Source organism: Hyaena hyaena, unplaced genomic scaffold (genome assembly GCF_003009895.1).
Source record: "Hyaena hyaena isolate Hyena2069 unplaced genomic scaffold, ASM300989v1 scaffold_2661, whole genome shotgun sequence".
In the NCBI taxonomy this organism is placed as follows: domain Eukaryota; kingdom Metazoa; phylum Chordata; class Mammalia; order Carnivora; family Hyaenidae; genus Hyaena; species Hyaena hyaena.
The window spans coordinates 1-13308 of NW_024083291.1; the positions used below are offsets into that span (position 1 = coordinate 1).

General features: G+C 43.5%; 1 protein-coding gene and 1 non-coding gene across 2 annotated transcripts; both read right to left on the reverse strand.

Moving 5' to 3' along the window:
* Positions 1-2850: 2850 nt before the first annotated feature.
* LOC120227649 (purine nucleoside phosphorylase) lies at positions 2851-11121 on the reverse strand. The gene is made up of 6 exons (XM_039225721.1): positions 10992-11121; positions 8181-8350; positions 4983-5086; positions 4608-4783; positions 4300-4490; positions 2851-3496 (listed from the first exon to the last, which is right to left on the reverse strand). The coding sequence occupies exons 1-6, from the start codon at positions 11000-11002 to the stop codon at positions 3279-3281; spliced, it is 870 nt and encodes a 289-aa protein (XP_039081652.1). The 5' UTR covers positions 11003-11121; the 3' UTR covers positions 2851-3278.
* On the reverse strand, positions 7263-7413 carry LOC120227650. The gene has a single exon (XR_005527305.1). It is a non-coding gene; the product is annotated as a U12 minor spliceosomal RNA (small nuclear RNA).
* Positions 11122-13308: the final 2187 nt, after the last annotated feature.

Consider the following 13308-nt stretch of genomic DNA (forward strand, 5'->3'; position numbering starts at 1 on the left):
ATATTAAAAACAACCACTGTGCCAAATATCAATTTTATCCCCTGGCAGCAATCAAATTATTTTCATACTTTGTTGGATGGACTGAAATGAACAACGATGGCAACTGTATATTATTGGAGGAGGCGAGCAGCGAGATATTACGAGCTGGAATTGACCTTAGACAACCTTTGATGGTTTGCATAGATAGAACTAGAACAGGTCAGGCTACACACAGGGTAGTACTATATTCCTACTATATTCCTACTATAATCTTTTATAGCAGGAACTCAGGTAGAAATAGTTCCAAATAAAATAGAAAAAAGGAAGACTTAGGCCAAAAACCCAATAGCCAACAAGCAAAATGGTATTTCAAAAAACATGAGGGGCTCCTGGGTTAAGTGTCTGACTTTGGCTCAGTCATGATCTCAGGGTTTGTGAGTTAGAGCTCCCAAGGGGACCTGGGTTGGCAGCCCTGAGCTGAGAGCCTGGACTTATTCTGTCTCCCTCTCTCTCTACCCCTCCCTTGCTCACACTCTGTCTCTCTCCCTCTCTGTCTCTCAAAAATAAACATTTAAAAAAAAACACTAATAAGAGAGAAAAAAGAAAGAAAATAAGAAAAAAAGAGATTGACAAAAGAGTTCATAAGTTTCCTAAAATGAAACTCAGAACAGAAATAAAAATGAAAACCAAATAGATGAGCAGGGGGTCTTTGACCTGCAATCCAGAGAATAAGGATTCACTCCAAACAGTACCAAATCTTCCAAACCTAAATTCTGTCACAACAATTAAGGACTGGAAATTTTCCATTTTCATTAAAGTCCAAGTTTACGATAACAGAAAAACCAGGCAGAGAGCCAGTGTTTGTTCAAGAGATGTCATCTAGAAACACAAAGTAGTTCTGAAAAGCAAATGCCTGCAAAATGAATACAAATCTAAGCCAAATCAGATTTAGACCATAGGGCACAGCACAGGAAGAACAACTGTAGCCTCTCCCACCTTCTTTTAAAGGGACAGAAGTGGTATTATCTCTTTGTCTCTATTCCTTTATTTTTTTACAGTACTAATGTCCATCCCTATCATAGACTTGTATTTATTTATTTTAGTAGGGGAGGGGAAGAAAGAGAGAGACAGTGTGGAGTAGGGAGAGGAGAGAAAGTCTTAAGGACAATAAATGCATAGTCTTCTTGAATCTAGTATTCTATCATGAAATTTATGATGCCCTTTAGAGAGTAAATGGCCAAACCCATCTACTAAGTCTAAAAAGCTAGAGATGTGCTTAAATATTCCACTTGAGTCTCTCTGGGACATGTTTTTCAGATACCATTCTCATTCCTGAGCCATCTCACCAGGAGCCAGATTGGGGTAAGAGAGCCGAACACCACATGCATTCTCTTGTAACTTCCAGTAGTTTGCCCATGTCTCATTAGAACCCTGCATGTGCTCTGTTCTAATCACACCTGTTGTGATAATGATCCACAAACATGCCTACATTTTATAGCTCTGTGCTTTAGTTCACCTCATGTGAAATCCTTCTCCTGCCTCCATCTTTTAGGACTGAACTCAAAAGTTTTCTATGAAACTTCCCTTCTGCAACCCAGTTCTCAAGGTTCAGTGTATATAACTAATCTCTCTTTTGGGTTCCCATTACATGTAACGTGTCCAATATTCTATACGGTCTTTTATTAATGGTTAATGGTTTCACAAAGATATCTCTGAAGTCTGAAGGGCAGTTAAAGAGAAGCATTATTATAGACTCTATTTAACATTCTTAGCTGAGTGTTACGGAGGTCATTGAATAACTTGATTAAAAGAGTTCACAAACCGTCGCATTAGATGAACAAATTGCATATACACATAAAGGGCACACAGTGCTTGCCTCTAAAGCAGCCTGCTTATGGACAAATGGCAGATGCTAGCAGATTGTTTCAAGGTCCGGGTAGGGTTGTAGAGCTGGTGGGGGTGGTGACAGGGCCACTCCACAATGCTTTTTCCTTGTGCTGGGCTCAGGTAAGTACGTCAGTTACCAAACAAGGGACGATTTAAAAGAGGTTTTAAAAGCTTTCCTGTTGTAAATTGAAATGCCATTATTACTCGAGGATCATCCAGCTAGCTCTTTTATCCAAAGGCAAAGAGGCCTGGGAGGGTAGTGTGGTTTTGAAACGTGCCTTCCAGCCAGCTGAATGGAAACTGATAGTGAAAAGAGTGCAGTGAACCAACAAAGGGCAACACCTGGATGTTGTGTGACACGGAGGTTCTGACCGAGCAAAAGTGAAGAGAAAGACTAGTACCCAGAAAGGAAGCAAGAGGAGGAAAGAAGATGCTCTAAGAAGTATGAGCCAACCTCACAGGTTTGCCTGGGGCTGGCAGGACTCTAATCTTCATGGAGTGGCTGCTGGCAGAGAAAGAGGTAGTATCCTAGTATCTGGTATTCACTACAGCATCGTCAGAATGCAGAGAAGGAATGTTGGGTTGTCTTTAACTTATGGCAGAAGTTACAGCAGGGAGAAGGAAGCCAACAGGAAACAGTTAGGGCTTAACAAAGAAGGAGGCACCGTGGAACAGCTGAGACCAATGAATGGGTTCAGGTATTCATGAGGGCGCAGACGGGGAGCAGCACAATCAGAAGGAGGTCAGGGGCAAGACTGAACTGAGAAAAGCTGCCATCTTGTGCCAGGTGTTAGCTCTTCCTTCTTCATTTCTAACATCTGTATCTTTCATCCTTGCCTTTCCTGCACTCACACACCACCTCATCTCAGTTCTTAGAGGCTCGTCTCAGAAGCAGATAGTCACGCTGGACATGCGATCTCAGTCTTTCATGCCAAACTTGGCCTGTGCTCTAAGCCTTATCCCAAAATGCACAAGACGTGAAGAAATGATTTCATCTTTTTTATTCTCAAAATATGAATCGTATTAAAATACAAGCGGTATTAGACTGGGCGAGCTGACCCTTGTGTGAGCCAGACTGAAGTCTTCAGGAATGTGAAATCATCTTATCTCAAAGAGACAGCAGTAGGTAATGGGCCGCAAGTTCGCACAGTCCAAATCACAGCCAAGGCATATATACGGCTGTGTGGTAGGGCTTGGGCTCTAGCTCTTGGGGAAGAATAGGGCTAAAAACTATTTGGAGAACCAAGCAAAAGAGGAGCCAGCACAGAAGGGTCTGGTGGAAGAAATGGTGAAATCTTCCACTCCTTTCTCCTATTACTTAAGGGCAGAGGCACATGACCCCAGCAAGGAGCCAAAGTACTTAGTTACTACTTGGATCCCATTAGGAAGAGGCCAGACCTCTCCAGAGCTGGTTAATTGCCTTTGCCAGGCAGTGGAATACTGGCCATAAGAGTAGAGACAAACTGTTCCAGTTTCTTTGCAGCATTCTTCCCAGACTCTATTACTTCCTCATGAGTGGCCTTCTCCTTGGTTTCATAATCCAGGATGACTTTGTTAGTGATGAGGGAGAAGCCAAAGACTCGAAGTCCACAGTGCCTTGCAACTATAACTTCTGGTACTGTGCTCATGCCTGATGAGAGAGAAAACAACTGTCAGGGTCCTCAAATGAGTCTTCTATACTCTCTGCCCTCATCCCCATTGATTACCTCATTGACAATCTAACATTTCAAAAAAGAAAAACAAAAACATACAAAGAAATACTTATTTTTTGTCTAGCTTAGGATGATCTGTATTGCTTAAAAGAGTGGGGCCTCACACGCCCTTACACATTTCTTGTAAGGAATACCATTGCAATGCTTTATTTCTATATCTGTTTTGGTCATTTTGACGTCAGTTCTAACGATATGGTTCCATCTTCCAGCCAGAGGTACCTATTTTTTAGAACAATCCTTAGAAACATCAAATCATGGGGCACCTGGGCGGCTCAGTCAGTTGAACTTCCAACTTTGGCTCAGGTCATGATCTCACGGTTCGTGGGTTCGAGTCCTGTGTTGGGCTCTGTGCTGACAGCCAGCTCAGAGCCTGGAGCCTGTTTCAGATTCTGTATCTCCCTCTCTCTCTGACCCTCCCCTACTCATACTGTCTCTCTCTCTCTCTCTCTCTCAGAAATAAATAAAAACATTTAAAGAAAAAAACCCATCAAATCATGGATGGGTCATTAGCATTATAGCCATTAAAGCCCTAGATGCTGGGTAGGGACAGTTAATGTTATAACATACCAAACCTCAACACCTTAAAGTCAGTTAAACTCAATCTTCCTTAAGTCAGATCCTCTCCCAATTTACAATCTAGGTCTACAGTCTTATACCTTTCCATCCCTATTTTACCAGACCCCTCCCAGGTCAAGCCTCCAGCCCGAGTTCCCCTTCTCACCAACAGCATCGGCCCCCAGCTTCTGCAGCAGCCGACACTCTGCCACAGTCTCAAAGGAGGGGCCTGCCAACATCACATAGGTGCCTTCCTGCAGCTCTCTCTGCTCCCCCATTTGTTTCCAGACACTGTAAGCCTTCTGCCTCATATCCCGGTCATAGGCATCAGACATGGCAGGGAAACGAAGTCCAAACCTAGGGCACAGGTTGGAGTCTCAGATTATTGGAACATCATGAGTTCTGACTCCCAGACAGGTTCTTAAATTGTACCCAACTATTAAAAAAAAAAAAGAAGAAGCGTAAGATACATACCTTTCCTCATTGGGCCCGATGAGAGGGTTAAAACCAGAGAAACCAGGAAGGTTGATGTGGTCGCGGATCAGCATGATATCTCCAACCTCAAACTTGGGATTGAGTCCTCCAGCTGCATTGGTGACCACTAGGGTGTCCACACCCAGAAGGGAGAAAACCCTCACCGGGAATGTCACCTTACAAACAAAACATAAAAGATCAGAAAGTGTTCTTTAATATTTTACCAACCCACCCACACGTATATGCATGATACACACCATGAAAGAGAAAGGAGGAGACCAAGTCATCCTAGCCCAGGTAGCTAAATCATCAAGTGAGCCAAGAACTCTCTCCCTCTTCCCACTGGATCCAACTGGGCTTATGCCTCTGATTTACCTTTGAGAGTGGGTAGCCTTCATACATGTGGAACCTGCCCTGCATCATCACACAGGCTCTGCCATTCAGGAACCCAAACACCAGTCGACCGGCGTGGCCTGGCACTGTGTACAAAACAGAAAAGAAAAAGAACAGGATGATGTTTTCATACAACACATATCCCCGGAGCATCTAGTACAAGCCAACTCATGGTGCTCAATTTGAGAGGGTATAATTAAGCAAAAGATGACATTACTAACACCACTTTCAGAAAGCTGAAGTCTGTTGGAGACAGGAATAAATCATAAGCTTACAAATAAGTATATAACTACATCCTGAGATTCGAGTGATGGGGTAAGGATGTTCAATGTGAACCATGTATCACAAGAAAGATTGTTTATGTTTTTTAATTCTAGAGAGAGAAAGAGTGTGAGTGGGGAGGACTGCAGAGGGAGAGACAAAAAGAATCTTAAGCTTAAACTTAAGAGTCTCCATGCTGAGCTTAGAGACTGACCTGGGGGGCTCTATTCCACAACCCCGGGATCATGACGTGAGCCAATATCAAGTTGCTTCAACCAAATGAGCCAACCAGGAGCCTTAAGATTTTTTTTTTTTAAAGAAAGTTCAAAAGAATGAGGAAGCCATACTACCATGAGGATAAAAGTGAGAAAAAAAAATTAAAAGTGGGTAATAATAAATGCAGCAAATGGAGTCCTTATAGACTTTTCCAAAAATTTTAAAATTCTCAAAATGTGTATCCTTATTTATTATTAACCTGCCTAAACCATGTTCCTCCTCACTCTTGAAAAAGGGAGTTCATAGTATATTCTAGCTTCCTCAAGAGGTTACTGAACAATAGGGAAAGGGGCTGAGTTTGGACCCATACAAGTCTTCTCCATGATGACCCACAAAACAGTCCTCCTGGAATACAGGACCCCAGTGGGCGCTCCAGTGGCTTGGGAATGCAAAAGTAACTCCCCACACGGACATAATAACCATTATTACCATTTCTCTTATCTGGCATTTCTCCTCTAATGGAGGCAGCTAACCTATCCCCTAGGGATTGGGTTTTTGAGAGAAGGACCAAAGTCAAGAGGAAGTGTTCAGGGATAGTCAGAGACAAGAGTTATTTAAAAAAAAAAATTACCAGTAATAGAGGAGAAGTGACAGGGTTAGGAAAACCTGAGTATAAAAAATAGGCTGATGAAGTTTAAAAATTAATTCACTAATCATTTAGTGCAGTGCCCTTCTCAGTGGGAGGGAGGAGTGGCAGGTAGGACCAATGTCATTGCTATTTCCCATAAAAAACCTTGCTCTTTGCCCTCCTTTTTAATGTTTCTTTACCCAACCCCCACCCCACCTCCCTGCTTTGGTCTTCTAATCTTGCTCCTAAGGGTTTGAAAAATATCTGTGCAAAGTCTTAACTCTCTGGGGAAAAGCGGAAGGAAGGTAGACATTTTTAAAATTAATAGATAAATCATGGGAAGTTAGTTATCTTGGAATTAATAAGTAAACAAAATAAACTACCTTTGTCCTTATTTTACTTGGTCCCCCTAATCCCTTTTTTTCCCAAAGAACTGGCTATGGTTGTTAACCTAACAAGTTTCATGAGCCATTAGTAGAAAATGTCAGTGTAAATATAAAAGATTCTGCCAACATGGGAGGGGTGGAGAGCAGTGACAGGGGGACCTGGGTGGCTCAGTCTGTTGTTAGGTGTCTCTTGATTTCAGCACAGGTCATGATCTCATTGGTCCTGGGATCCAGCCCTGAGTCAGGCTCCTTGCTGACAGGGCAGCAGAACCTGCTTAGGAGTCTCTCTCCCATTCTCTACACAACCCCACCCCCACCCCTGTTCTCTCTCTCAAAATACGTAACTTAAAAAAAAAAAAAAAAAAAACAAGGGGGAAACTGGGAGGCTCAGTTAGATAAGTGCCCAAATTTGGCTCAGCACATGATCTCAGTTTGTGAGTTCAAGCCCCACATAGGACTCGGTGCTGACAGCTCAGAGCCTGCAGCCTGCTTGGGATCCTGTCTCCCTCTCTCTGCTTGTGCTTTGTCTTTCTCTCAAAAATAATAAACATTTTAAAGTTATTTAAAAAAAAAAAAAAGACTCAACCAACTTGGAGAATAGTGAAGGGAAGTAGAGAGTAGTGAAGGGCAGTGCAGAGCCACTCCGGGAATTGCCCACCATACACCCATAAACCCTCAGGGTTAATCCAAGTTATCACTTATAGGAAACAATCACCTTCTCCACCTCATTTTTCTTTCATACCGGTCTACTTTTTCAGTGTTAAAAGGGGATGGACAGATCGTGATTCTCAAGCATCTCACAAAGTAGGTGGGTCACTTTGGGGGTAACCTTTACTTGCCCAAAAATTCATCTTACATTAGCTGTGAGGATTCCGGTGTTACCCTGAATTATTCTTTTTCTTACTCATGAAGTTTAAGGCATGCCCCCCCCCGCTTTTTTTTTTTTTACAGTAAAGGCTACCGCCAACATGAGACTCAAACTCGACCACCTGAGACCAAGAATTGCATGCTCTACCCACTGGGCCAGCCAGGTATACCCTATGCCTGGCCCTTTTCTAAACCACAGACTTATAGTTTTCTGGTTGTTATCAGGATGCTGGAAAGCTACCCTCAGATCTGTCATTGCTCCATGGGGCACAGGGAACATTGCTTTCTCCCCACTTCAAACGGTCAGTGTGTTCATTTGTTGGTGTGCACCAGCGAGTGCCTTATCCTGGGACACGAGCTAGAGCTGGGGAGGTTGTACCTGGCAGGACGACACAGGACAGGGGTCACTTGACTTTGTCCCAGGAAGTTACAGGCACTACTTTGTCCATTTAACATGCAGACTGAAAGAAATGGGACGGATGTGTGCAGGTGGTGGGTGACCATGGTGTGGATGGGGGAAGAGAGTGCACGTGAGGTGCTACAGAGCTTCAAGGCGCTCGGAATCATTACAGCCTAGAAATAGATCCTCATATGCTACCATTGCCACACACTATGTCCCTCCTATTATGAAATTTCTACTGGGGGAGGTTCCATCTAAAGTCATTCTGATTCTTAGTGGTCTCTTTTCCCTCTCTTAAACAGGTTGTCTTTAGTCAAATGCTATACAGGATAGTCAGGTGCAGGCCTGGTAAAAGCACAGCCTTCTCATCAGAATCCCATTAATATCCCTCAGTCCAAACCCTCACTCCACTTTGCCAGTACCTGTACTTTGGGAAAAGTTTGGTATCTCACTGTAGTCAAAGCTCTGGGCCTCAGTTAATTTATTGGCGAGATCTCCTAGCCCAGAACCACAGATCACTGCTACTTGAGGTCGGTGCTTGGTGTGGCACAGAAGCCACTTTGCGGTATTCTGATAATCTTCATACGTAAATCTAGGAAAAAAAGAAAATCAAGGTTAAGTTTTGCTCCCATTCCAAGGGCATCATAGACTAAATGACCTTCAGTGAAGAAAGAATAAAAAAAAAAAGGGAAAGGAAAAAATCAAAAAAAAAAAAAAAAAAAAACCACAAAAAAAAAAATCAAAAAAAAATAAAAAAAGACAAAAAAAAAAAAAAATAAAAACACACCAAAAAAAAAATCTAAATAAAAAAAAATAAAACAAAAAAAAAAAAAAAAAAATACAAAAACCAGAAAAAAAAAAAAAAAAAAAAAATAAAAAAAAAAAATCAAAACAAAAGAATAATAAAACAAAAAAAAAAAAAAAAAAAAAAAAAAAAAAGATATAAAAAAAAAAAAAAGAAAAGTATACAGAGAAGTACAGGGAAATAATCAAATGAAGAAAGTGAAAGAGCTGTGTTTCAGGATGAAGGCTGAAGAGTATACTCAAAATGGGATTAAGACCTTCCTTAGGGCAGTGACAAACCCAGCATAATCCTCATACCCTACCTATCAATAAGGACACTCAAAATTTATTTACTACCCTGAGGGCAAGAATAAACTCAATTTCCTTTTGGACCTTTGCCCTCCAATTCCTTCTTCAGACACTCTTATTGGATGACCAAAAAAAAAAAAAAAAAGCAATGGGAACACTCCATGGTAGAAATCTGTGTGCCAGTAGGTTCTCCCAGATTCCTGTATCTGGGATACCCAGACCAGTACAGATCCCTGTCAAGTGAACTGCAAAGAGGAGTTCAAGACCAGTGACTAATCAAGCCCCAAAAAGCAGAAGGAGTCCACAACTTTGGATGTCAGTGACTAAAACAGAACTGTTTCAGCATCTGGTTGAAAATACAAATTCTCAGCCCACCCCTAGAGATCCATAATTCCGGGGAGTATCCTTAGCATCTGTATTTTTTTTTTTTTAAACAAGTGTCCTAGGTAATTCTGTTTCAAAAACCAGGTTTAGTTCCTTCTGGTCTAGAGGAAGGCAGAACTCAACTTGGGTTCTGGTCTCAATTCTATCTTTCTAAGCAAATAAATATGTTTCAAATTCCTTCCTCAGATAAAAAGAAAGGAAGGTAATTGGTCGCACCTATCTTGACCCCCCCCCCCCCGTCTTATATATACAGTTTGAAAACTAAAAATTTATCAGGAAGTTCCAAAGACCTTAGACTCCACTGTCAGGGTTAGAGTCCAAAGCACTTGATTCTTCCTCCCTGCCCTCTCCTATCTCCAATCTCTTCACCCAGAGGTCTCTTTGCTGTTCAGAGACCTAACCACATGTGCTTACCATACCCACACATCCCAACCACATACAATTAACTATACCCATACATCCCCAAGAACCAACCCAGAACTCCTCACAACTCCAGTCCAATTCTCAAACACCCATCTGGAAAAATCAAAAGTTGAAGGAGGGACAAGTGGAACTGAGGTGTGACAGAGCTGAACACAGCTAACCAAGCCTCCAAAGGAAAGCCTTCTCTTCAAAACTAGAACCTTTGAAACCAGATGACTCTACAACAGGCTACCCTCAGGGAAGTAGCTGGGTGAGGGACAGGGGTGGGGACAGGGAAGCTGGAACTACAGGATGCTGGAGAGAGAAGCAATGAAATGGTAAAAAGTTAATCAAAGAGCATCCCCAAGAGGTGCAAAAGAAATGAAAGAAGTAGGGAGCCCTGGCCACCTAGCATATGTAGCAACTGCTTATAGGACTTGTTCAATTAAGGATTTCCTTCTCTCCTTGGAGACTTCATCCCCCAACTTATTTAAAATTTGTCTTTTAGGGCCGCCTGGTTGACTCAGTCGGTCAAGTGTGGGACTTCAGCTCAGGTCAGGATCTCGCAGTACTTGAGTTCCAGCCCTGCCTTGGGCTCTGTGCTGACAGCTCAGAGCCTGGAGCTTGCTTGGGATTCTGTGTCTCCCTCCCTCTTCTCTCTGCCCCTCCCCAGCTCACGCCGAGTCTCTCTCAAAAATAAACATTAAAATATTTTGTGTAAATAAAAAAAATTTTTTTTTCTTGCAACCAATGTGAGGCTTGAACTCACGACTCTGAGATCAAGAGTCACATACTCAGAGAACTCAGCCAGCCAGGCGCCCTGTGCCCAACTTACTTTAATTGGATCTCCAAACTGGAGGGAAAAGAGGTGCTGAGAGGAATTTCAGATATCTCTCCTCTGAAAGAGGAACTCCAGATACCGACACCAAAAGAACGTTGCAGCTTTACTTAGACTCCTCAAAGGGGAGTGAAAAGCACAGAGCGGGTTGACCTCTCCCCGGCTGCCGATTGGGGTGGCTGGGAGACAGGGAATACGCCTCCCCTACAACGTGCACTTCAGTGAGTGCGCACACGCACAAATAAGTACACGGAACCACACGTGTCCCCTTCCTGCTCCCGGAGCGCCACCGCTACCCGATTCCAGCGTGCACCCCGGCCGTGGCTCGCCGCCTCATGCTCGGCCGCCCAGCCGCGACACAGGCTCCCCCCGCCAGGCGGCGTCTCTACAGCTGCAGAGCACTCGCTCTCTCTCCTGGCTCCCTCCGGGGCCCAGGTGCCGGGCTTCCAGGTCTCACTGACAGCCATTCCCTGTCCCAGGGACCTCCCGGGTTCCCCGGGCCTGGTGCTCGTCTCACCCGTTCTCCATGGTGCCACCGCCGGCCTCTCGAGGAGTCCGCCCTTCTGCACTCGGATCCGGTCGGCTGAGCTGCGCCGCCCTGCAAAGCGTTGCCCTTGCCGGGTGCGCGTACACAGTGAGTGCTGTTACTCGCTGCTGGCTTATATCCCGGCCCCGAGTACCCAGCCAATAGCAGACGAAAAAGCAGGCCGGCCCCCATCACCATAGCGACACACCCAGATTCAATCGCCCGAGGCTGGGCTAACAACTTATATATGCATTCTTTGCTGCGCTCCCCACCCTACTTCCTGGGGACCACATCATCTGTGGTCCACTTATTTAGGAAGGTTCATTCCTAGAAGGTCATGCCCCACAGGAGGGAAAATGAAATGTTATAAAATGTCACTGAGAGCATATAGTCACAGCAACAAAGTGGTTTTCAGGAAGCAAGTCTTAGGCATTGTCCTCATCTCAGAAGTCCATGAAGTTGATAATTGACTTATTTTCAGAGGTTGCAAATGGATAGCCGTTGTTGATCATTTTAAGCCTCAGTGTGTCCATAATTTCGACGTCTTGGTGGTCAAACAACAGGGTGACCTACAAAGCATCAGTAAAGTAATTATAATTAAAAAGGATCACACAAGAACAATAATAAATATGATCATTTGTAATCCAGATCTTAGCAGGGAAGTCCTGTGGGGAGTTAACTGAAAAGATCTGAAAACTTAAAATTAAACTGAGTTAGAGGGCTGGAAATCCTCCTTTTAATGATGGCAAGTTTAACTCTCCAATTCAGCCTGTTAAAAGTTGTTAATCTAGGTGCAGCAGAAGTATTGGTGATGGCACAGACTGGTCCACAGCCAGGAAGTAATCCAAATTCCTTCTGTTGTCTTATACATCTCAGGCAAGGGAATCTAGAGACCATTGAGCTCTAATGGCCTTAGCAGTGGATCGGGCTATTCTTTTTCTTTTCTTCTTCTTCTTCTTCTTTTTTTTTTTTTTTTAAGTAGGGTCCAAGCCCAGCTGTGTCACAACCCTAGATCAAGACCTGTGCTGAAATAATCGATTGCTTACACAACTGAGCCACCCAGGCTCCCCCAGATCTGGCTATTCTATCAACAGTCCAGGGCAGATTCTTAACCATGACTTCATTTGCAGCAGATCCTGCCAGAAAAAAGGATTCCAAAAAGGGATCCCAAAATCCATTCCTTCATTAGGGTTGTACCCTGTGGGAGGTCACAGTCCTGAGAATGTCCATAGCCATTGTCTTCCTATTTGGAGGAGTCATCATCTGGGTAGTCATTTATAATGGATAGAATTCTCTTGTGTCTATGGTACGTGTTCGGGGCAGGAGAGATCCCTGTGACCAACTGAAGTATAGTGAAGGGAGAAGTTGAATAACCTAGGAGATATTGTCCTGTTATTTTCTGACTATCTAGGCAGGTAAATGTTCAAGGTTGCCACTTGTAGGCATGGGCAAAAATACATCCTGTGGGAGTGGCAAAATATTCCTTTTTAAGTCTGATTATTGATAGAGTCATTTATAGGGATGGAGGGTAGGACAGGAGAAAACCAGGGGTCTGTATTGTTCAAGCAGCCAGATAAATGCTTCTTTTGATAGCACAGCATAGTTGAAAGAACCTCGTGCAAAAGAGGATCTTACAGCCAGAAGTGTCTATTGGAAAACCAGTCAGGCTCCACTGTGTTTTTATGAGCCAAGGCGAGTGGCAGGTAATTCTTTTCTTTTTTTAATCTTCTTTTTTTAAGTTTACTTATTCATTTTGAGAAAGAGAGAGAGAGAGTACAAGCAGGGGAGGGCAGAGAGAAGGAGAGCCCAAGCAGGCTCCTCGCCATCAGCGTGAAGCTGGACTAGAGCTCAAACTCACAAACCAAACCGTGAGATCATGACCTGACCAAGAGTCGGTCGCTTAACTGACTATGCCACCCAGGCACCCCTGGCAGATAATTCTTGATGAAGTTTAGAACAGGATTGGAGGGTGACTATCCATGGGAGATTTGACCAGGTCAGTTCTGGGGCAGGGATTAGGCTGAAGCAAGGAAAGTTTCCCTTTCCAAGGAGGTAAGGCTATTTTAACATGGTAAGTAAGCTCAGAAGGGGCTGCCTGATTTATGGTGAAGTTGGAGAGAAAAGAGAGGTTGCAAAGGGGTATGACCAAAGGGGCACTGTATCTTCCATAGCCTGTAGTTGCCTGATGATGTTAGATGCAAAAGTCAGAAAGATTTCGTGCCTGTGCTGAACGCTGGGATATTTATATGACTGTTTTTCCTCTGGGAGCAAAGAGGGAGAAGGCATCAAGTCAGGGAAATCATTTCTT

Excerpts from the sequence above, each read along its gene's own strand:
- LOC120227649 (XM_039225721.1), bottom strand. Across the intron at positions 5,087-8,180 it reads AAACTTTTCCCAAAGTACAG|TGCCAGGCCACGCCGGTCGA; the intron begins GTACTGGCAAAG and ends TTTTGTACACAG. Across the intron at positions 4,784-4,982 it reads AAGGCTACCCACTCTCAAAG|GTGACATTCCCGGTGAGGGT; the intron begins GTAAATCAGAGG and ends TTTGTTTGTAAG.